The 25,981-nt window shown below is 33.4% G+C and overlaps 1 protein-coding gene across 6 annotated transcripts in view; it reads left to right on the top strand.

Moving 5' to 3' along the window:
• The window catches only part of HACE1 (HECT domain and ankyrin repeat containing E3 ubiquitin protein ligase 1), a 101,679-nt gene that overhangs the window by 15,279 nt on the left and 60,419 nt on the right, over positions 1-25,981 (top strand). For 4 of the 6 annotated variants that reach the window (XM_045544090.1, XM_045544088.1, XM_045544087.1 and 1 more), the window contains exons 5-7: positions 3,614-3,689; positions 9,504-9,635; positions 20,231-20,313. In XM_045544090.1, the coding sequence (XP_045400046.1) occupies positions 3,614-3,689; positions 9,504-9,635; positions 20,231-20,313 (291 nt within the window). Of the gene's footprint in view, positions 1-3,613; positions 3,690-9,503; positions 9,636-20,230; positions 20,314-25,981 lie in introns of those variants that run through there. The other 2 variants (XM_045544092.1, XM_045544091.1) reach the window with 2 other exon arrangements.

Below are 25,981 nucleotides of genomic sequence, written 5' to 3'. Positions count from 1 at the left end.
TGAGGCCAGATTTCTGCATATAAGGATTAAAGTAGAACCAAAAAAACAAGAACCATAGTGTTGTCTAGGTTCGGCAGGGGAAAGACATAGTCCTTTGACACTGTGTGGTCTGCCCCATTTCCTGAATTAGCATGTGAACTGATTTGTTTGTCCACTATTGTGATAGGTAACACTGTACTGATTAAACAGTTGTTTTTATAATAATTAGCCACATTAGATATGTTGTATTTAATAGTACGTCACACTCAAGGATATAGAGTAAATAATTCATTCCCTTGCTCAATTGATATTAGGTCCAGATACATTATCCCAAGTGTTGGTAGGTTGTGACAAAGGTCTTTGGAAAGGTTACACGTAGAAAAATATCTTAGTACTCTGTCTCAACAACTGTAAATGAAAGCAGAGATTGGTGCAGGGCAGGGGTAAAAAGTCTACTGCCATTGTATAGGAGACTTAGTCATAAGACTTCAGCGTGAGGACCAAGAAATAGGTCCTAGGCTTGAAAGATGGGATGTTCTTGGTCTGCTGAAAAGGTTTTCATGTACTGTTTTTCACAAATAAAGGCCTTTTAAGTAGCACATAGAAAAGTAGTAGTTTTGATCACTGTTTCTGTCAACAATAGTTGAAGAAGACATTTTAAAGATGAAGAAATGTGGCAGATATTACATGATTCACATAGCAAGTCAGCAAGAAGAAAAGGAATAAGAAGAGTTCGTAGCCCTTTCTCTAATTTGGATGCCTTTCTGTTGCTGTAAAAATTACTTTTGACATTCAATACCTAAATATTTTGGTTTTTATTATTTACTGAGTGGGGACCTTATACAACTTAGAGGTGCTCATTCAGTGTTTGCTAAATGACTTGAATACTTGTTACTTCCTGTAGCTGCTGATGTTTTCACAAATAATTTTTTACTGTAATTTCTTTATGAGTTCAAATCTGTTCAGACTGAAGTAGAAGTCATAGGAGAATTCTGCCCATTTTGCTGGTCCATCTGTGTTTTGAGGTTGGCTTTTTGTTTTGCTCTCTCAGCCATCGTCAGATGGGTAGTATATTTCTCTTGATGGGCTTTAACATTTCTCTCTTCACCATTAGTGCTGTATTGGATTGCCCTCTTTTCCAGTAGAAGCCCCATTAAGCTTCCACAGAGTACTTGGGTGACTGGTCCCTGTGTCATTTGGGTTACCAAAATTGTTGTAATATCTGAACAGGAAAATACTTGCTTCCTTGTACAGGGGGATCCAGCATTGCTTACAGTTATATGAGAATGGTAAACGGGAAGACTTTGAAATTATTGTGTCTCCTTAGGTTGCGTATTAGTCAGATTTGAAACATACATTAGTTAATATTTTAGCTCCAATTTTTAGCAAAAGAGTTGCTCACTTATTGGGTTGTTTTGATGTATTCGGCTTCTGGAAAGTAGTAATAATGGTTTTTAAATAAGGAAAATAGGATATTTTTTTTCTATATTGTCCTGTACCTTTTGCAATTCATTTTTGGAGATGAAGCATTATGGATTACTGCTTTTCTTCAGCAGCCCCTACCCCAAACACTTTTTTGGGTTTGTTTCTATGGCCCATTCCCACTTAACCATTGGCACTAGGCTAATGGTCCATATCAGGTTTCTAAGTTTTTTGAAATCCAGCCATGTGGGTATAGACACACAAGCACAGACATATTTTAAACAATGTATTTATTTTATAGGATTATCTGGTCTCTTGTTCCATGATTATTGAGTATTTCTTAAGGTTTTCATAACAATGTGTTAGATGAAGGAACTTTCTAAATGTTTGATCTTAAAAGTTTACTCAGAGCTTTATTCTCTTTCATTTCTTTGATTATAAGACTTATTTTTAAATGACATTTAACTTAATTTCAGTTACAAAAATCAAAAAAGTAATTTGTCAGTTCTTTTTTCTTTTAAAAGGTTTATTCAATCAATAAAAATTTTAGCTATTGACTTTTAAGATTGAACCTTTAGTTAATAATTAATAAAGTTTTATTGGGAGTTACTGTGTGCCTGGCTATGCTTACTGTTGAGTTGATAAAAGACACATGATATAATCCATGGCATGAAGATGTTTATGATCTAGTAGACAAGACAGTATATACATATATACTGTATATATTATGTAATATGTTCACTGTACATAATATATATGCACAATATTATATATATATAATATATACTGTATGCTCCACTACAGCATAAACACCTTCATGTTATGGATTATATTACATTTCCTTTATTAGTTTAGTTCTGAGCGTAGTCAAGCATATGTTTTTATCACACCTGATTGGCAAAGGGGTGATACCAATAGAAGATGAATCTGGAGAGGAATATGTGGTTTCCATGAAGTTCACGGGAATCTATACATCTTCATTAATGAAGGGGAATTTAAGATGAATATTGAATATTAACTAGGAGTGGATCAGGCTAAGAGGAAACTGTCAGCAAAAGGAAGTAGGTAAACAATTCAAAAATGGGCAAAGGATACTTGAATAGACATTTCTCCCAAGATGATATATACATAGCTAATATGCACATGAAGAGATGCTCAACATTACTAATTGGGAAAATCAGTGAAAATCAAAACTATAATGAAATACTAACTCGCATTCATTAGAATATCTACTAGCAAAAAAAACCCCAGAAAATAACAAGTATTGTTGAGGATATGGAGAAATTTGGAGCCCTTCTGTACTGTTGATGGGAATGTAATATGGTAAAGCCGCTGTGGAAAACAATATGATGGTTCCTGAAACAATTAAAAATAGAATTGCCAAACTATCCAACAGTTCCACTACTGGGTATGTATCCAAAAGAATTGAAAGCAAGGTCTCAAAGAAATGTTTGTACACTCATGTTCAGAGAGTGAACATGAGTTTAGTTATATTCACAGTAACTAAAATATGGAAGCAACCCAAATGTCCATCAGTAAATGAGTGGATAAGCAAAATGTGGTATATATAATATTATTGAGCCTTAAAAAGGAAAGAGATTCTGACATATACTACATGGATGATCCTTGAAGACATTTATGCTAAGTAAAATACCACTGAAGTATACACTTAAAAATGGTTAAGATGTCGAATTTTATGTGTGTTTTAGCACAATAAAAATAACTGAAAAAAATGAAGTGGATAGAGGGATGCATGGATATATATTTTACTGATTTTCCAATTATGTTTTTATAACTCAGTATTACCTTTTAAATATTGTATAATCAAGAACTTAAGATATAACATTGAGACATCATTTTGTTACGGATATAGCATTAGACTTATATTTTCTCATATTTCTAGTGAAGATTACTATTCCATATATTTAGTCAGAAATTTCTCTGCAGTTAGAATGATGAGTTTGTCCCACTGACATGAAAACCTGATTAATTGTACCATTTCTTTATCCTCTTATCTTTGAGGTGTAGAAACAATTTTGTATTTTATTTGATAGTGTTTATTTAAATATTGCAGATATAGATTGATATTACAGATGTAGATATTGTATTATGACATCATCAGCTAATGTTGATTGTAGTTATATTTCAGTAAATTGTCATTTGTATATTTTTCTAGTATCAGTTATCTGTGATGGTCTCTTTTTCTTTTCAGGCAGAAGAAATGCATGAGTAAATTATTGGAATACAGTGCTGATGTCAATATTTGTAATAATGAAGGCCTTACAGCAGTAAGTGCTATCAATTTTATCTGAGATTTTAAAAATACATTTTAGAAAATAATATTGAATGTTATGGTAATGCAAAGTGTAGTACAGGTATTACTGGAATTAAAAAGGTGGAGAATGATTTGAAATAGAGTTTTCAGCTATATTTATTAAGAGAAGTTACGGTTTACTGTTTCTCGCTGCTGCCTTTTAAATTTATGACTTTCATTTATTTTGAAGTCTTACTCCCCTCACTTTTGTCATTGACTTTCAAAGGACTTCTTAGGAGCATCTCTGCTGAGGTGTTTATCAGTTCACTATTAGGAGAGCTGTTTTTCATTATGTACTTTTAATATATTCAGTGTAGGAAAATTGGATGGCTAGGCAGAAAGGAAGAAAAAAGGTGACAGGGAATGAACACTCCCTGTATTCCCTGCACTCAGATTATTACTGTTAACATTTTGGCCTGTATTCTTTTAGACTTACTATATTTTATATACACTAATGTTTTTATCCATTTTGCCTTATTACTTTTGTTGCAAAAATAAGTTAACATTTTTGATTCACTTAGATATTTTAGGGAAGTGGTATGGGATATTGCTGAAGAAATTGTTGAAATCCCCAAATTTTAACCAAATTGTTATTAGTTAATGGAGCATTATTCATTTTAGAAGTACAGATAAAATAGAATTATGTGACTCTTGAACAATTGTTCTGAAGTCATGGCAGAAGATGTTAAGTTTTACATATTAAATTGTACTTTTCTTTGATAGTACTTGTAGAGTTTGAAGCTTTTAATTTGTGAATAAAGACACATATTGAATATTTACTTACCGTGCCAGTTTTTAAGGCCTTTATGATTAAAAGTTTTGGGATGAGGGCATAGAAAAACAACTTCCCCAAGATTTTGAATGGCTTGTTACAGAATAAGCTCAATCATGATTATTATATGGAATCTGTAATTTCTATAAAAATTCAGATTTTGTTGTACATTAGTAATATCATACTGTATACTCTGTAAGAAAAGACTTATTCAAAATGTCTATAGGATTCTTAGTTATGTGGTAGATGCCACAAGGTTATTTATATAGCCCTAGAAATGACATAGGTATTTCCTTAGGACACTTACCAGTTTGGGCAATATAAGATGTTCAGTGTTGATGTAATCTGTTTTATCACATAAGTTTTTGTCTGTTAATTTCTCCCCTGCACCCCCGAACTTTAAGGGAGGTAGAGTAGAAAATTTTTAGTAATAAAATTATTTAATAAAATTAGTCATGTATGTATTTAAAGAATCAAATGATTCTGCAAGGCTTGTTGTAGAAAACAGTGTCTTGGCCTTCCTCCCCAACCTCTAAATTTCCCACTTCCTAGGCAACTTCTTTCAGCTATTTTAATGGATTTTAAAATTTTATCTCTTTATATATCTAAATAACATGCTAAATGCTACTTTTTGATGTTTTGGTTTTAAGCATCACCTATTGACTTTCTGGAAGATGAAGTTATTGTTCTTTTTTTCACCCCCTCCCTGCCCTATCATGTATATGCATATTGCCTTCATATCCTTCTAATGTAGTCATTATAATTTTAGTTAGATAATTTTTCAGTGTTTTTATTTTTTGAGTATATAAAGATTATTCATAATTAAGCCAAATAGTTTGCTATAGTTACTTTTCTTTCTTACATAACATTTTGTTTTTCCTGTAGTTAATGTTTGCCTTTTTTAAAAAAAAAAAATTGAGGTAATTGTAGATTCACATGCAGTTATAAGAAATAATACAGAGAGATCTCCTGAACGTTTTACTCAGTGTCCCCCAGTGGTAACATTTGCCTATCATATAATATCATAATCAGGATGTTGATATTGGTACAATTCATCTTACTGAGATTTGCCAATTTTACTTATTTGTGTGTATATGTGTATATATATTAAGTTCTATATAGTTTTATTAGCTGTGTAGGCTCATGTATGCACCACCGTAGTCAATATTGTGAACATTTCCAATACCACAAAGATCTATTGATGTTGCCTTTTTATAACCACACCTTTCCCTTTCTCCTTCATACCCTATGCCTAACCCTTGGCAACCACTAATCTGTTTTCCATTTCTAAAATTTTGTTGTTTCAAGAATGTTATATAGATGGAATTGTACTATATGGAACCTTTGGGGATTAGCTGTTTTTGCTCATCATATTCCCTGGAGGTTTATCTAGATTGTTGCATTTGTCAATAGTTTGTTCCTTTATAATGGTTGAGTGAGTAGTATTCCAGGGAGTGGATGTACCACCATTTGTTTAACCCTTCACCTGCTGAGGGACATCTAGATCATTTCTGTTTGGGGGCTATTGCGAGTAAAGGTGCTATAAACATAAGCATTAGTGTACAAGTTTTTGTGTGAACATAAATTTTCATTTATCTGGGATACATGTCCAGGAATGGAGTTGCAGGGTTATATGATAGTTCCATGTTTAGTTTTAAAATACACTACCTGTTGTCTAGAGTAGTTTTATCATTTAAATTTCCACCAGTCATATACGAATGATCCAGTTTTTCAGTTTCCTTGTCAGCATTTGGTGTTATCACTGTTTTTTATTTTAGCTATCACGATGAGTATGTAGTGATGTCTCATTATGGCTTTAGTTAGCATTTGCCTAATTTCCAGTGATGCTGAACATCTTTTCATGGGCTTATGTGCTATTTCTGTGTCCTCCTGTGTGAAGTGAAATGTCAATTCGTGTCTTTGTCCATTTTCTAATTGGATTTTTTAAGTTGTTGTGAGAATTTTTACATATTTAAGATAATAGTACTTTGTGAGGTATGTGATTTGCAAATATTTTCTCCCAGTGTTTAGTGTGCCTTTTTGAACTTTTTTTTTTTTTTTTTTTTCTGTTGCCCGGGCTACTCTGTTGCCCGGGCTAGAGTGAGTGCCGTGGCGTCAGCCTAGCTCACAGCAACGTCAAACTCCTGGGCTCAAGCAATCCTCCTGCCTCAGCCTACCGAGTAGCTGGGACTACAGGCATGCACCACTATGCCCGGCTAATTTTTTTATCTCTATATATATTTTTGCTGTCCAAACTATTTCTTTCTATTTTTAGTAGAGACAGGGTCTCCCTCTTGCTCAGGCTGGTCTTGGACTCCTGACCTCAAGCAATCCTCCCGCCTCGGCCTTCCAGAGTGCTAGGATTACAGGCGTGAGCCACTGCTCCCGGCCCTTTTTTGAACTCGTAACAGGGTCTTTTGAAGAGCAAAATTTTAAAATTTTAATGAAGTTAAATATATCAGTTTTTCCTTCTATGGGTCATGCTTTTGGTATCAAATTTAAGAATTCTTTGCCTAGATCCTGAAGATTTTCAGAAAGTTTTATGTTTTACATCTATTAAAAAGTCTATGATCTCTTTTGAGTTAATATTTATATAAGATATGAGATTTAGGTCAAAGTGTATTTCATTGCCTATGAATGTCCAGGTATTCTAGCACTGTTTGTTGAAAAGGCTATCCTTCCTGCATGAATTTGGTTTTATATCTTTCTCAAAAATCACTTGGACATACTTGTGCGGGCTTACTTCTAGGCTTTCTGTTTGTTTCACTTACCTATGTGTCTGTCCCTCTGCCAATACCACACTGTCCTGATTATTATAGCTATAAGTCTTAATATCAGGGAGAGTAATTCCTCCCACTTTATTTTTCTTTGTCAAGATTGTGTTAGCTATTCTGGTTCCTTTGTCATTTTAGAGTAAACTTGTATGTTTGCAAAAAACCCTTTCTGGGATTTTGATTGGAATTACATTAGGATAGATCGATTTGGAGAGAATTGACATCTTTACTGTGTTAAGTCTTCCAATCCACAAACAGTATGTCTCTCCACTTATTTACATCTTTGATTTCTTTTATCAGCATTTTGAACTGTTCAGTATAGGGATTTTGTGCATATGTTAGTTAGCATATACCTATTTGATTTTCTTTGGAGCAATTGTAAATGGTATGTTTTAAATTTGAGTTTCTTTGTATTTGGTATTAGTAGATTGAAATGCAGTTGTTTTTTGTGTGTTGATCTTGGATCCTGTGGTCTTGCTGAACTCACTTTTTAGTTCTAGGAGTTTTTTTGTAAATTCCTTGGGACTTTTTACATAGACAATCATGTCATCTGCAAATAGAGATAATTTTATTTCTTCTTTTCCAGTCTGTATTTTTTTTATATCTGTATCTTGCCTATTGCAGCTATTTAAAATTATTTTTTAAGTTTTCTAAGTACTTATTACTAATTCATTACAAAACTCTCCCTCAGATTTGTAAATACCCTCTTAATATGTATTCATTACCTTTCATGTTCTTGATTAAGTCTTGAAGGAGTCTCTTAGTGCAGACTTCTGTCTAGGATGGATTGGCTGATACCTAGGTCTACTGCATAGTTGTTTGGATTGTCTCTTCATCATTATCCTAGAGATTCCTTTTGCCTTTCTCTTGCTTTGGGTTCTGTGATATATGGGCCCCATGTCTGTCTTTCCTGATAACTATTCTGTTACTTTGGGGCACATCTTCTGGCAGTTTCCTGAGAATGGGTGCATGGAAGGTAAGTTTGTTGCCAACTTGCATGTCTGAATATGACTTGAATCTTTGAGTCTGTCTGATTATATAGTTGACAGTTTAGATAATAATAGAATTCTAGACTGGACATAATTTTTCCTTAGAGTTTTGAAAGCATTGCTATGTTGTCTTTTATCTTTCAGTTCTGAAGTTTGGTGCTATTTTGATTCTTGATTCTGAATATGAAAACTTTTTTTTTTTCTCTCTGGAAACTTATAGAATCTACTTTGTCTTTACTGTTCTAAAATTGCATAATTATGTATTTTGGTTTGGATTTATTTTAACCATTTGGCTGGGTGATACTGAGTCGCTGTAAACCTGAAAACTCATGAGAAGTTTTTATAAGTTATTACTTTGTTGATTTCCACTCCTCTGTTTTTTCTGTTCTCTTTTTTGCTAACTCCTGTTATGTGAACATAGACCTCTTAGACTAGCCCTCTAATTTTCTCAGTTTTTCTCGTTTCTTCATTTTTCTGTACTTCCTGGAGACTTCCTTAACATTATATTCTAAATCTTTTGAGTTTGCATGTCTTTATCACAGTATTAATTGCCAAGAGTTCTTTTTTTTCTTTTGCATTATCCTTTTCAAAAAAATAGTGCCCTATTCTTGTTTCGAAGATGCAATCAGTATGTTCTCTCTCTGAGAGATTAAATACAGTTTTTTCCTTGGGATATTCATAGTTCTTTTTCTTCCCTACTTTTTTCTTTTTTGTTTGTTGTGTATGTTGTCCTTCAGATTAGATGCATTTGTCAAATGTGTGGTGGAACATGAAAAAGCTATTTGAAAGCTGTTAGCATGAGTGAAGTTTCTTACCAGGGGCTTCAGTGTAGGGTGATCTACTTGGGCATTTGATTTAAGATTGATATCAGGTGGAATTTGTGCTTTACTATAATTTCCTATTCTGTTCACATTGTTTTTTTTTTTTCCCACATTTAACATTATTGATAATAGAATGTAATTTAGTGAGGTGCAGTGGCATGCCCCTGTAGTCCCAGCTCCTCAGGAGGCTAGGCGTAAGTGGTAGGATCGCTTGAGCCCATAAGTTTGAGTCCACCCTAGACAACATAGTGAGATCTTGTGTCTAAAAAAAATTAAATTAAAAAAAATTTTTTAAAGTAGGAAAAATTTTATGAACTTAAAATATCTTTAGTTCACAAATTGTGCTCAGTTGAGAAATAATAACATTATTTATCTGTTGTTTTTATATGAAGCACTCTTGTGCAAATGTTAAGTAACTAAATGGCTTTACAGATCCACTGGCTGGCTGTGAATGGGCGGACAGAACTACTCCATGACCTTGTGCAGCATGTCAGTGATGTGGATGTTGAGGATGCTATGGGGCAGACAGCGCTGCATGTGGCCTGCCAGAATGGTCACAAGACGGTAAATTCAGCCATGAGGACTTTAAGTTGTATGTGTTTGTGCTTGAAAACTGTGAATTCTTGAAAAGGTTTTCATTGTGCATATTTGGGAACATGATACATTATAGCAAAACCTTATTTTCTGCATCATGTGGACTGATTAATATATTCTTTGTGGGTAGAGGGAATAGAAAATGGTGCTTCTAAATTTATTCAAAATATTTATAATTTTGATTCTGATTTTATTTTCAATTCGTAGATTTTAATAGCTGAATATAGTAAATTTTTAAGGGTAGTATATTTACATATAATTTTAACAGTTATAATGTTTATTCTCAGTTTTGGCAAATAACTTTTCCATAATTTATTTATTTATTACCATTAGGCCTAAATTGTTCAGATTAGATAGTGAGGAAAACATGCACTGACACTGCTTAAATAGTTCAAGTCAGATTATCATATTTTTCTACTTTCTTGATATGTGATTCATGTACTAGAGTGACAATTTCTTTCTTTCTTTCTTTCTTTAGATTTGTAAAATCACACATTTTATGGCAATGCTTCATGTTATTCCTTTGTCTAAACACTTGGCTTTTGAAATTGCTAATAGTTTTCCCTCATTAGGAGACTTTGCTGTCTAATATAAAGATTAAGAACTTAAGATTCTAGATTGAATTTCTGTTTTGCTAAAATTTCCTATCCTGTTTACATTTAGATTTTTTTCACAGTGAACATCATTGATAATAGAATGTAATTTAGCCAGGCACTGTGGTAAGCACCTGTAGTCCCAGCTCTTGAAAGGTTGCAGTGGGAGGAGTGCTTGAGTGCAGGAGTTCTGTGCTGTAGTGTGCTATGCCGATTGGTGTCCGAGCTAATTTTGGCATCAATATGATAACCTCCTGGGAGGAGAGACCACCAAGTTGCCTAAAGAGGGGTGACTTGGCAGGTTGGAAATGGAGCAGGTAAAAAATCCTGTTCTGATTGATAGTGGGATTGGGCCTATAAATAGCCACTGTACTCCAGCCTGGGCAACATAGCAAGACTCTGTCTCTTTAAAAAAAAAAAAGAATGTACTTTATTTTCTTGCTAACCCTAACAATAACAACAATAAAACCAACTGAAAACAAAAAATTACTACCAACAACTACAAAGATACATACTTTGTTTATTTAATTGTATTTTTTGGTGCAAACTCTGTGAGTGTTTATCTCTTTTGTTGGGAGAATTCCTAGTGGAATTTGGATTTTTATCTCTTGGAACACTTTTCCCCTAACTTGGGTTTAGGATGTATGATCTTGGATGTTTACATGCTTTATGTATGATCACAATTCCCAGACTGTTGGACTTCGTCAGGATAGTGAAGCAAAGGTTGACTTTATCTTATGTTTAATAGGGATTGGAAAAAAGAAGGGATATAGGATCCTTTTAGTTTGCCCTAGAATTTTTTTCTGAACACCAATGTTCATTTGTTTTTTGTTTTTTATCATCTGAAAACTAACCCAGTGTTTTCTAAGTATTCCTCCTCAATAGTTCTTACTTTCTTATAGTCAGCATTATTAAATTTGAAAAGTATTCTGTGTGAAACAAATGATCTGAAATGTCCTAATCTTGAATGAGCCAGGTTTTTCAGGCACTGTTACATATTAGAACAAGAGTCCTGCTGATAGCTCTCAGAGGACAGAAAGGAGCCTACTTTAGTATTAACATTCTCTGCTATAACAGATGAGCAGAGTGTCATTTACTAGAACTTGCAAATTATACCTGTTTGCCAGGAACTTGTATAGGAAAAATACTGGGATTCAGATTAGAAATGTTCTATAAAAGGTAATTTTAGCTGCCTTGAACCAGAGTAGAAGCAAGAATTACTAAGAAAACCTTGGTTTAAAACATGTGCAGTACAAGCTGCATTAAAAATTTAGAACTTCCTTCTGAAGTTATTGAAGATTAGGTGGTATAGCTATAATATACTCCATATGGTTTACAACCTAAAGCAGGTGTGTTAAAGTAATGGAGAATTCCTCATAGTAAGATGCCTTTGAACAATTGTATTCTTAGAAGATTTATAGGGAGCCTGACTTCACTGCAGTGATGAGTTTTACAGGGTGAGATTTTGCAGAAAGGGTAGAGGAGGAAGGGTACAAAAAGTTATTTTGACTTGTGGTTGATTGTTTTGGCCAGCGAGATTCTGTCATAGTTGGTCAATTATAGTTATCTACAGTGATAATATGCAGATGAAGGGAATGCTTAGTACTCTTTTCTCAATCATTGTATGTATCTTTGAGCCTTTTTCAATCAGGGCAAGAAGGAATCCTGAACAATTTAGTCTATCTCTTTGCTTCCAAGGGTGAATTATACTTGTAAAAATCTATGTGGATACTTGTATTAATATTGCCTGTGTTTTAGAATTACCTTTGTATTTCTGGGACAAATTCAAATCTCAGTGGATGAGGATATCCTTTTTATCTTGAGTTGGATATGATTTACTGGGCTGTGAAATATGATATAGGGTAGGGATTACTGATTTTTTTAACCTTTTGTATATCTTTTCATAAGTGGAACACTGAGTCTAAGTGCTTTGTCAGATATCCTAGTGACTTATTTTCGTGGCAAATCAAAAGAGCCTTTTTGTTGTCTCACAGTAGCCAGTTCTTGCATAAATTCATTAAAAAGTCTTCAGAACTTGTGTCTGTGTAGACATATACCAGAGCATGTAGGTTTCAAGATTTTATTTTTAAGCTTAAAAGCTTGCAGATTGACTATATATTTTATAGCATACAGTATAAAACTTTAGAGGGGGAAAGAAATTCTGTTAAAAAATATTTTTAAAAACATAGCTCTTTTCAGAAAAGTGGGGATGATAAAGAAATCCTGAAATTTGCCATTTTAGAGTAAATCTCAGATTGCATGAAAAGATTTTGAGCAAGTGGCTGAGAGTCCTAAAGCTTTATAGAATTTCTAATTGAATACTGTATTCTTGCTTTGATGACAAGAAATGCTTTTTCAAATTTACATTACTTTTTTTAAAGACAAAAGATTTGGAAGTTATAACTGCAAAATTGAGCAGTCTTTATCCTAATTTCATGTAGACACAGCTGTTTCATTAGACATAAACCATGGTAAAGGCATCTTTATCCTCTAGTTGGAAGGAAGTGGTTTGGGCAGTTGAAGTGTACATTCTAACTGCTTTTTTTCGTCCTTGCAGCATCATAGCATTATGATTTTAAACTACTTCTATTCCTGTTTAATAATTATCAGGTGAAGGAAATGATCATAACTCCTTATTAATTTTATTTTTATATGTTTCCTTAGATCAGCTATTATACTGCATTATTAGCTGTACAATACCACAATTATGATTTGTCTTTGGATATTGATTTAAAAAAAATCATTTCAGAGTTTGATTATTCAGCTAGCTTACTATATAGTCTTTGGCAACTTTTTCTTCCCCTGCCCTTATCTGTCTCATAAACTATGTTCTGTTTAGTGATGATATAATTAAGGAAAGTGTTGTGACTACTTTGGAAGACCTTTAAAAACAATAACATCTATTGCTACTATTACTATTGTTATCAATATGCATGATGTGGTTCTGTAAAAGTACAGAAATCAATATCTGGACCCTTTATTCATTTACTCTTGTGTAAGAAGCTAGGTCCAGTGTGGTGTTTGATTTTTAATTTCAATTTTAGAAAATGTAGTAAAACATAACATTATTCTGTGTTGGTATAATTGACTCAAATTTTTTTGACCATAAATTGAACTTACTTTTTTCTTTGTTATTAGATCTTTAAGATGTAAATGTGTTGAATTGCCACAAATGATTGATTACTATCTTCTTTGTATAAACTTGGATTTAGAAACCCTAGAGAAATGTCAAATGGTTCAATCTAAATTTATAGAAGTTAGATTATGTAGCAGGATTAGTTTAGGGACTAATCGGTAATTCATTTAAAATGAAGTTTTATTTTTATCAAAATAAACTTTATTTTCCTAAATTTATATAACTAAATATGAAGCTTTACAAGCAATATAAAATGATAGTTGAATCGTTGTTAGAATAGATTTAAGCTCCTGAAACTTAAAAGCAGTTGTATGACATTGGTATAATAGGATATCTTTGATAGAACTGACTGCATTTTTTACTGAAATTGTAGACTTGTTAAGGAACACTGATCACCTACATTCAGTCAGCTCTCTTGATACCTTTAGCCAGCTTCCAAGCTTTTCATCCAGAGAGTTACCGGACAGCCATGCAAACTTAATTGAAAGTGTTTGCAAAACATTAATCGGATTCAGCTTGAGGCACCAAGGTAGGTAGACTGACATTTCAGAATGTATTTTTAGGTTCAGAGTAATTTTATTTATTTTAATGCTAGAATTCTGCTTTAATTACTTCTTGGAAATTGGAGCAAATAATAGAAAGTTCTCTTACCACTGTTACTTTTCTAACACACTGGATAATAATGATTTTGTGCTAGATATTATTAAATACATAAGGGTTCAAAGTCTCAATAAGTTAAGGTGGACAGGATTCTAGAAAAGACCTGTATAAACCCGTCACTGGATTACTGAGTTGGCAATTTTCATTAGTGTATAAATTATTTGTGCATTGCCATAAATCATGTCATCAGAATTAGTTTTAACAAAAAATGAAATAAGGGTGCTTTTTTTGTTTGGACTCTTTTTAGCAAATGATAATACCACAACTTTGATTTTTACTTATAGTTTTATTATTGAATATCTATTCTTTTTTACTTTGATCAGTGTTGTTTTAAGAGTTGACATTGATAAAGTAGAGCCTTGGATTTATTTCTTGCTTTGTAATTTATCAGTGTATTGGGCACAGGTGGTCTTGGTTAGTCACTGCCTTCAATTAAATGACTTTTGAGATTGACCCACACATTAGCTTTGTACATTAGTTTTCCACTCAGGATATTGTTTGATTACTTGAAAGGTTATGAAGTCTTGAATGTGTTGTTTCTTCTTAAGAGTCTCCTAAAGGACGTATGAAAATCCCCTAGGCTTTTCTTTCTAGATCCCTCCTCAGCAATTTCTTACTCTTTAAGGAGGAGGGAACCCCATTCTAGATAATCAAGGACTAGGAGAACAGTTTTAATGGCAATGGTGAGGGTGGGGAGTTGGACAGGGAATTCAAACTTCTGAATTTTTAAAACATGTTATTTTGCTGATCTGATTTTAGGCACAAAATGATTTCAGTTCATTGTAGTTCTTAAAATTATGTGTGTTGTATTAATTTGAAAAATATATAGGTAATCAGCTACCAGTTATAGATATTTATGTTTGTATACTTTTACATGTTTACATTTAATAAATTATAAGCAACTGAGCTTAAGTTTTGCAAGTAAATGAGAAGCCATAAAATTTTGAAAACAGAAGAAATGATCATCAATGTAAATCATATTTATAATGTTATTTGGACTTTGTGGTTTATTGTCCAGTGCACAGGGTTCACAGAAATATTTGTGTGTAGGGTTTTAGGGGCAAGAAATTTGCTAAAATAAATCGAATCCAAATCATAAGATAATCCTTGTTTATTTTTCTGGATAGCACTGATCACCATCTAAGTACATTACATATTTTGCTTATTTATATTTTGCCTTGCGGTCTTCTGTTTCCATTTTAATGCAAACTGTGAAGGTAGGGGTTTTGTCCATTTTGCTCATTATAACTCTAGCATCTAAAGTAGTGCATAGCACATAGATGTGAAATTTTTGTTAAAAGTTGTAATGTACCACTCAAATTCAGTATCATTTTGACCAATATTTTCTGCAGTTTTCTTTGCATTTCTGAATGTTTGCCACTTTTTTCCTTTGTTTCTTTAATTGCAGTGTATATTGATAGTGCTGATTCTTACAAAAAGCTGTGTCTATTTGTATCAATGGCTGAAAATCTCTACTTTTGAGAATTTTTAGGGGTTCTAAAAGTTGAATCCAGAATTTTTTTCTCTTCAATTATGTTGTACTTTATGTTTTGATATAATTAAAAATCCTTAAGTAGTATTGTTTCTTCAAGAGCTTTTATGTATTTAACTTAATAAATGCTCAGAGAATGTTTTTTCTCCACCTGAGTTTACCCTTTGTATACCATACACAGTTTTTACGTAGTTGAAAACACTCGTTATTCTGTAGTACTTTTGAAGAGTGTATACCCAAGTCTTGAAACTCTGTTGTTATTAATAAAATTCCAGTTGTTAAGGCCAGGCAATAAATACCTCATTACAATTCTGTATAGCGGTTAATCCTTCATGATATTTCATGTTGATAACGTGTATATTGTCTGCAAGAAAATAATTTGTCATTGAAGTTAGACTTTTGCTTTACCATTGATATATTATTACTCTGGATTATCTGGGAATGAGAATCCATTTTGCACACAGGCCTATGTCCAATTGAGAGTGTAGCAAGGAACCCAGGAGGGCTCACCTCCGCCACAGGGCTCAGTAGGAACTGCCAGAATAGTCATAGGGTGAGTTGGATAAGTGTTACAGCCATTGTGCCCCTGGTCCAACACCAAATAGACCTGGTTTATTTCCCTTACAACTCACCACCATGCAGTCTGCTAATTGTTGAGGTGAGTATATCTAAGGTCCCTTCTGTACTTGCATTATCTTTACTTCCCCCCCCCCCCCCCCCGCCCCCAGAAATGACTGGAGGTTTTTCTTTACACTGTGATTAAAGGTATTTGTGACTTTCTAGCTGCTTCTCCTATTATGCCATTTAATCAATAATTGACTGAATCCTACATTGTTTCCCTTCCTGTTTCAGAGCTTTTACAAAAAGAAACTAGCAAGCACATTTTTTAAAACCACAAATATTGATGATTTTGTACTTATTTTAGGCTTGCTGCAAGACAGTTTTTTATTCTTCACATTCAAATTGCTTTATACATCTTATTCTGAGGGAAGTAGGTTTTTCTGTTTTCTTCAGGCAGCATTTTATCTGTAAGTGAAGCAATTGGAAGCTTTTTAAAACTATGCTCTTTTAATAGTTCTATATTTTGTGGCTCTTAATTGGGGATAATTTTATTAAAACAGAAAACAGAAAGATTTCTGAATGGAAAATAAAATGCTGGAACAAGCGATTTCCAATTCCTTAAGTGTTTTTCTCTCTTAAGGAATGATTTTTAATGTGTTTGTAGGATATGCAAGGATATGACAATTTGTATTGTAAATCATGCTTTTTTGCTGTGATTTGCTCAACGTTCATCTCATCACTTCATTGAGAACAGTACAGGAATATGTTAGTCTAATGGCTCAATTGTTTTTATACTGTAAGCTCTATAGTATAAATAAAAATATTGGTATTGTAAAAAGTATATGTTTTAAAAATGGCATTATTTTAAAACTCAACCCAAATAGCTATCTAGGCATTTGAGCTTAACTCTTTAATAGTTATTTAGTAGGGAATTAACAGATTATCTATGATTAATGTAGTTTATGAAGGTATGTCAGATTAGCTATAATACTATTTAGTAATCTGAATTCAGGAAAATTAGAATGCCTACTTTTTGATAAATAGAATAGTGATTATGAATATGGGCTTAGGTTTTAATCCCTGTTTCACTGTTTATTTGTGTGCTGGGGAGCAAATTACTTGACCTCTTTGAGACTCAGTTTCCTGCTTATAGAAGTGGAAAGAATATCACCTTCCTCACAGGATACATTAAATGAAATGATAAATGCACAGTGTCTGAGTACATATTAATGTTATTCATATTATATCATATAGTCCTAACTATATAGTTTATGTGAATGCATGATATGTTTTGCTAAAAATTACTTTATTACAGTTTCTCTCTGGATTACTCAGTTTTAATTACATGTTAATATATATTTTCAATGTATTTGCATTGATCTTTCTTGATCCTTTTGAGGGAGGAACACTTACTTTCTATAATTTCTGTAGCAGTAATGAATAGTATTGCTACTATCCATGTGACTCCTGCTTTGGGACACAGCTTCTAGCTCAAAAATCAGAAAGAGGAAAGCCATAGTCAAAACGCTCAAGTAGGCCTTTTCTTATAAAATGGTGACCTAAATGCTCATTGTTCTCATATTTGAAAGCTGTGCTTGACTACTTGTCTTTAAAAGAATTACATAGCTGATAATATAGTTTTCTATAACAAAGTTTCTATTGCATGGATTTTAGAATTCACATTGGGATAGAAGTAAATTGAAGTAGCAATATATGAATACTGTACTACAAATACTTTATTTTTATCAAACTCTTTTTAATAAAAAATGGTAGTGCCTTAAACCACACTTGTTCTTTGTCAATTCATAATCACCAGAGGCAACAATTTTCAACTTTTTTAGCTTTTACTCTGGTATGTATTTTCCAAATAATAAGCTTCTATGGCTCTTTCTCAATTTATGACTTTTAGATATAACTTAATTATTTCTTGTTATGGTAAGTGAGGATTTATAAGCTTTGGTTAGACAATATTAGTTCTGTATGTGGGTAGGTCAAACATTGTTTCCTGCTCAGTCAAGTAGTACTTTTTTGTCTTTTCACTCTTTTTTGTAGAGTTCCTCAATATTTTCTTTCTAAACTTATGTTGAATTTTTATTTCTTTTGTAATTTTTAATTTCTTATTCTCTGAATATTTACCCCCAGCATCCTATTCTTGTTCCATGATATTTCTTTTCTCTCTGAGGGTGTTAGTTAGTTTTCTAATTTTTGTTGTTTTCTTTGGTCCCTTTATTATCTATTTTTCTGAGTTTCTCTTTAGTGGTTTGTTTTTCATGTTAGAGGCCTGCTTCAGTTGTATATTAAATATTGTCCATTCATGTATAATGGCGAGGCACTAACTCACTAAAACATTGACTGGAAGCATTGTGTACGTGGACTGAGGTACTTGACTGCTTGACTTCACTGTACACCAAGGTTTCCCAATCTTGGCACTGCTGATATTTTGGACCTGATAATTCTTTGTTGTGGGGTTGTTTTGTGCATCACAGGATATTTAGCTGCATCCCTGGTCTCTACCCACTAGCTATCATTACCAATTTCCCTTCCCCAGTCATGAAAATCAAATCTCTTGGCGTTGCCAAATGTCTCCTGAGGGGAAGCTTACTCTTGGTTGAGAACTACTGCTGTAGACCCATTGTCTTGAACTGAACTACTTCACTGGGGGCTCTGTAATGCCAATATCTATAGGAGTCTTCGCTGGTGGCAGCCTCTAGAGTGGAGACTTTTAATTCCTCCTACTTGAGATATTAAGCCTGGCTGCTGGGTTTCTGGGAGCCTAGCAGAATATGGTGGCTGGTGGTTTTCACTTAATTGGTTGATGGCTCCTCATGCTTGCTCTTGCCTTTGTTTGTATTCACTTTGTCTGGAGATTAAACCTCCTATATTCTGAGACAGTGTAGAGAGGGATAGTGACTAACTGTATGGGATGAAAGAAAGGATCCTAGAAGAGAGTCTGTTTCTTTTATAGGCTTTCAACTATTCCTCCTGTTTTTAGTTCCGCATAACCATGCCTATATTCCAAGGTACCCGGTACTTTGAGTTCCTGTGGGGGTGGGTGTGTGGGTGTATTTTATAGCTAAAATTTGGTTGCTGCTTGTTGGAATCCCCATTTTTAGGTACTTAGGCTTCAGTTTTCTTTGATCTGCTAAGTTAATTACTATTCTTCCATTTGTTTGCCATCTTTCCAAAACTTTCTGACTTTACCTAGTAAGGTGTTATTTTCTTTCTTATTGTTCTTCCTGTGGGTATGTAATCTTATATTTTACTGATATTGCACTATGTTTTAGAGCAGCAGTGAAGATAAACAGGTGTGTGCAACCCAGAAGTAATATTAAACAGTCTAATTCCAAAAACTAATTTATATTTTTATGTTTTCTTCCTTTTTGCAGGAGAAACTCAAATGAGGATCATAGGAATAAAAACAGAAAATACTGTTTAAGGTTTTCAGTTGGGCCCTGTCCTATCCTTAATCATCAGATGTATATTTTTAAGATTTTCTGTTAGCTTACTTTATCTTAGTATGAGTCAAATTGCAGCACTAGAGGGGACAAAATATATGTGAATGACTATCAGAGTAGCTGAGCCAATACTTGCTACTGTTAATAGCAAAAGGGCTTCTTAGTTTTTTAACATTTTATACTTACTATGCTCTTTGAGAAAGTTGTAGCTCTGGTACTTATTTTTTGTTTTAGAGGTAAAAATATTCTAGTTTTTAAATTCAACTATCCAATTCACAAGCCACATATATGTCTATTTAGATTAAAATTAATTATAATTAAATAAAATTAAAAATTCAGTGCCTCAGTTGTACTAACCACATTTCAAGTGCTCAGTAGCCACATGTGAACACTGACTACCAATATAGTGCTGCTCTGAAGCCTTCCCAGGTTAACATAATTTATATTACATTGATAATTTTGTATATATTGTGTGGTACCTGAGAGGCTTAGCAAGCTTACCAAAAAGTTGACTATGTTCGGCCATCACAGTTGTAACGTGCCAACTCAGTTCCTATTTAAAGCTTCAAGTTGTGGGAAGAACTTTCCTCATATGGATTAAAATTGTGATAACTATGTCTTTTGTTTGACTTCTCTGACTTGACTTTTAATTGTTTCTTTCCCCCCAGACAGTGCAATGCTTGCTAGACAGTGGTGCTGATATTAACAGGCCAAATGTATCAGGAGCCACTCCATTGTACTTTGCTTGCAGGTATGATATTATATATTTCCAGATGCTCCTATTAAAGAATGTTGTATATACACTGTATTTCCAGACATAAACATTTCTGTATATTTTCTAAAGCTCTCTTGTTTTCCCACAAATACTGTGCTTTCTTTTAAGATGAAATATTAGCATTATGGTTCTGTTACTTAACGGCATGAAGAAAAGTATCTTCTATTACATTTAATTGTCAATGTGTTTATGCTGTAAGTGAGAACTTTTGATTTACTTGGTTATCAATTTTAGAATAATTACTTATTAACAAAAGACAAATCAGGAATCCACTAGTTCCCATAGTTCACTTTACTAAGTAACTAGGGTAGTTCCAGTGGGATAAGCCATTGAAGTATGTCTTGGTCCAGAGCCATGTCTTTGCTCTGTATCTGTAACTTAAAACAAATTCTTGAATCAGTCTTTTTAGATATTAAACTATGCATGAAGTTATTTTTGTACTTCTATCTTGGTTCATTTTCTTGAAGTGTACATTTTGTTCACTTATATAATTTACAAACATTAAGTTAGCACTCACTGTGTGCCATGCATTGTTACAGGCATTAGTGATATAGTAATAAAGAAACCCCAGTCCCTAAGGAGCTCACAATGTAATAATTATACACATGCAGTCACACTCACACCCATACATATATATACATACACGTATTATATGTTATGTAAATGTAGTTTGCAGTTCATAAAACACTATAGTGATTCTTCCGTTTTGATCTAAATTATATGAATTATATTTATTTAGGCTCTTATATACAGATATAGAACTCTCTAGAAAGCTCCTTTTTTCCTTCTTTTTTCCTGGTGTATATCATTTTCTTGGAAGTTTGTTTTATACCTGCTTTTCTTCTTTTTTAGCTTCTTGTTGGGGTCTCTGATGTTACTTTGATCACACCAATTCATATAATCTATTGAACCAACCTTGTATTAGAATACAAGTAGTTTTGGATCTTTAGACTTCTAGATCTTATCTGAATCCAGCCATTTTCTGACATTATCCTTAGGATTTGGTTGCTTGACTAGAAAACCAATTCCTTCCATAGTGTCCTGAATTTATGAATACTATCATTGTTTGATTCCCTGAAATCATATCCTATCTTGAGGGGTTACCTTTAAATCAGACCTTTCTTTGAAGCTCCAGAATTGTATATCTATCTGCTTGACTTATGTCATCACTTGGAAGTATCATAGAGTCCTCAGATATTAACATGTCTAAAATACAACTTCAGATTTTCTTCATCAAACTTTTCCTCTAGTCTTTCTCATTTAAGTCAGTGGAACCCTTATCCTTTGAGTTGTTTAAAATAGAAACCAGATCATTATTTTTTATTTCTCTCTCTCTCTCTCTCTCTCAACTTGAAATTTATTAGTAAGTTATATAAATTCCACCTTCAGAATATGTTCCGAATCTTTATTTCTCTCCAACTCCCTGAAACTACCTTGAAGTTGTTACCTTTTGCCTAGAGTACTGCAGTGATCCCTCAACTGGTCTCCTTGATTCCTAGCCTGTTGCTTCCCTACAGTCTGTTCTTTTCTTAGCAGTCAAAGTGATCTTTAAAAAAAAAAAAATGAATCCGCTTTTGTCATTTCATGTTTAAGCCCTGTATTTAAAACTTTTCAGTGCTTCTTTGTTGCATTTCAGATTCAGTCCAAATTCTGCCCTGGCCTGTGAGACCTGCATGGTTACTGTGCTTTAGCCGCATTGATTCTCTTTGAGTTCCCTAAATTTAACCAACTCTTCCCAGCAGGCTTTTCTACATGATGTTTGTTTTGCCTGAAATACTCTTCCTTAGGTTTTTTATATAGCAGACTCCTTTTTATTCTTCGTGTTACTGCTTTTTAGGAAGGCAATGCCTGACTAGTCAAAGTAGACTTGTCCCCTGTGATGCTTTCTCTCAGAGCATCACAGTCATTTCCTTCATAGCCCTTTATATTTTGTAATTGTTTATTTACTTGGTTATAGTCTGTTTCCCCAGTAATGACTAAAAGCTCAGTGAAAGCAAAAGTTGTTTATTTTCTTATTGTCCAATGTGTAGTACAGTGTTTTGCACTTAGATGCCTAGTAAATGTTCTTGAATGAATGAGTTACTATGAAAAATATCTTATACAAAACAATGCCATTTATATTAATTCAAAAAATGTCGGTATGCTAGTATTGTACAGAACTGGAATATTCCTATAGTTAGTCTGAGCATAGGGATATGGTAAAAGGATATTTTAGAAGTACTTATGCTAGTACTGTATTACTATCATTTAGTTTTAATCTGGCAAACATTACATCTCTGAACAAAGATGGTTAAGCAAGTCTGATGAGATGTGAAGCCAGAAAGTAAGTTCATCATTGCAGAAAGATGATAGATATGGAATGTGGTTCATCTGCAGGCAGATTTTTAATTGTACTTGTGATATCTAGATATAGGTATAAATTAAAAATATAAGTTATTCGAAATATATTGTCTCTGTTAAACAAAAGAGAAAGGAATATGGGAAATAGAACAAGTTAACCCCTATAGATAAATTTTAGGGTTCTAAGATAAAAGGTTAAACTGAATATGTTTTTATTGATTGAGAAATATTATTAGATATATCGTCATACTTTATTTGAATTTTGCAATTAAATTTAGATGGTATTGAGATATAGGGGAAAGAGCCTAGGTTTTAGAGGCAGGGTTCAAGTCCCAACACCAAAGCTGTGTTAATTTAGTCAAGTGTCTTGACCTCTGAAGCTTTCTTTCTTTCTTTGTGAAATGGAAATGCTGATATCTCCCTTGTGGGACTATAGTGAGAATTAAATGAGATGGCTTATTTAAAGCAGCCTGCAGAGTATATGGCACTTAGTAGTTGGTAAGTGCTCACTAAGCTCTAGCACACTTGTCTTCTCCCGAGTCAGCATAAATTAGTTGTATTGTCCTCATTTAATTTCTTTATTCTATAGGGTTTTCTTTTTAAAAAATATGATTCTCATATTCTGCAGATTTTTTTCTTTATATTGCTTCTTTTCTAATTCTGAGCACTGTTTAATAATGTAGTGCTTTTGTGAGCAAGTCATTTTCAGACTGATTTTGACCTAAAATTATGACAGAAAGTATTTTCCAGCCACTTTTCTTCTGTTGATACTTTGGACATGACATTATAATTCATGTAACTCATGAACTCATGCTTTTTGTCATGTAAAAAAAGGCACACATTGATTTTTTTTCCCCTGCCATCTTTACGCACCTTTGTTTTCAGGTCTTTTATATGGCTGCTACAAATACTTCAAATCCTTAAATTATTAGATTGGTTTTATATTCAGTCATAATGCTCCCCGTTTTCTAAATTGGATTCTTAAAATAAAGGTTTGGATGTATGATAATTTTCAGGTATTTTCTGTAGTTTCTGTAGATAACTTTTATTCTGTTAGGAAAACTAAGAGTTTAGTTGGGGTTGTGCAGATATAGTAAACTAGTGAGATGTTTATGGAGTTTTTAGAGATTTCTAATAGAGTCAGAAAGGGCTAAGATTCAGAACAGGAATTTGTAGCTACTGCCAAGCAATTCCTTTCAGTTAGAGAACTCCACATCAAAGTACTGTGTAAAACAGCCCTTAAAACTCAAAATTGTCAACTTTTAGAGTAGGAAAAGACTTTTAGAAAATATGGTCTGTTTCATAAGCAATTCCAAAAAATATTACAACTATATGTACTATATATATAATACTTTGCCCAAGTTCTCAAATTCATAAGAAAGAGCCCAAAGTTAAGAGGCTGAAAGTGTTTGAGAAATAATTTCTAAGTGCTTTAGAAGCCACTACAAGTTTCTTATTAGTTAAATCTTTGCCAATGTCTTAGTTTCCATAAAATAATACACTGGCATTTTCTTGAAGAGAGTATTATCAAAATCAATATAAAAATAGCTTCAATTATAAAGAACGATTATTGAGTAAATTTTTACAGTTATTTGAACTGAAAAATCTTTTATGCAACACTTGAAGTCTGAAATAGGATAGTTTTAATACCTTGCAGTGTTATAGATGAGGTACTTAAATGCATTATGCATATTTTGTATGTTAACTAGCTATCATTTCTTGCTTTTAATCTATTTTTGAAATGAAATGTCATCTGATCATAAGTGAGATTTCCATGTAGTTTTAGAAATTACTCTAGCTTTCTAAAAATGTTGTATTGATATTATTTATTCATGCTAATTATCCTTTTTGTGCTATATATGGTACAAAATTATTTTGAGGCTTTTTTAAATCCCTTATATGGAACAATGTCCCACTTCTACATGGTGATCTTGTCTGCTCATCTGTGTGATCCCCATTGTATTGTTCTCATAGCACATATGCCACTGTGTACTCTTTTGAATACTAAATTATTTACTCTTTTTTTTTTTTTTTTTTGAGACAGAGTCTCGCTCTGTTGCCTGGGCTAGAGTGAGTGCCGTGGCATCAGCCTAGCTCACAGCAACCTCAAACTCCTGGGCTTAAGCAATCCTCCTGCCTCAGCCTCCCGAGTAGCTGGGACTACAGGCATGCGCCACCATGCCTGGCTAATTTTTTGTATATATATTTTTAGTTGGCCAGATCATTTCTTTCTATTTTTAGTAGAGACAGGGTCTCGCTCTTGCTCAGGCTGGTCTCGAACTCCTGACCTCGAGCGATCCACCCGCCTCGGCCTCCCAGAGTGCTAGGATTACAGGCGTGAGGCACCACACCTGGCCTAAATTATTTACTCTTAGAGGGCATAAAGCACAGAGGGCAAACTCTGTGTTTATGTATCCTGGTGGGGCAGCATGATAAAGATGAAGGATTTCTGGAGTCAGACTTATCTGGATACAAATTCTGCTCTGCCATGTAACTGTTAGTCTTGAGCTGCTCCATTACACTCTTGAGCTGTGGTTTTCTCAACTGAAAAATTGGGTGAATACTGTTAAAAGAAAAAACTTTAGACAAATTAAATTTAACAGTTTATTTATACAAAGAATGATTCATGAATTATACAGCACTCATTACCAGAAGAGGTTCAGAGAGCTCTGCCCAGCAGTGTGTGAGCAGCGAGCTTTTATAGGCCAAATATGGAAGCAAAATAGAGAAATCACCTGATTGGCTATACAGCTATGTATGTTTTTGCTTTATTTGGAAATGATGTGATGGGGCATTTGCCTTATTTGGTCATGATATGATGAGTTGGCTGCCTCTGATTGGCTGAAACTGGGTATTTGTTGCAAAAAAATATACTCCTAATTAGGTTTCCATTTGTTTACTTGTTAAGTTAGGTTGCAGGTTGTTACAGAGGAACTCAAAAGTACAGAGATATCCTCAGGTTAATGACCCTGCTTACTTAATTTAAGAATACTCATTTTATAACTTTCAGGATTAAGTCAGATGTTGGACAAAGGACTGAGCATAATGCTTGTCATGTGGTAGATCCTACACAAATTGTGCTTCAGGTCTCCTTTTGTTTTCTATAATGCAGTGTTTTTATTTGTCAAATGAATGTTATCTGAAGTTAAAGCCTATAATGTAGTTTATTGATTGTGTTAAATACATGTTATGAGCCAACTACCATGCTTGGTGCTATGGAACAAATTTGTCAAGAAGTTTATAATTGGAAAGATTGGGCACATGGATATTAAATAACTGTAAAAGAGATATCATTAAAATTGAA

Source organism: Lemur catta, chromosome 2 (genome assembly GCF_020740605.2).
Source record: "Lemur catta isolate mLemCat1 chromosome 2, mLemCat1.pri, whole genome shotgun sequence".
NCBI classification, from domain to species: domain Eukaryota; kingdom Metazoa; phylum Chordata; class Mammalia; order Primates; family Lemuridae; genus Lemur; species Lemur catta.
Note: the sequence above shows the minus strand (reverse complement) of the source record. Positions and strands in the feature narration are given on the sequence as shown.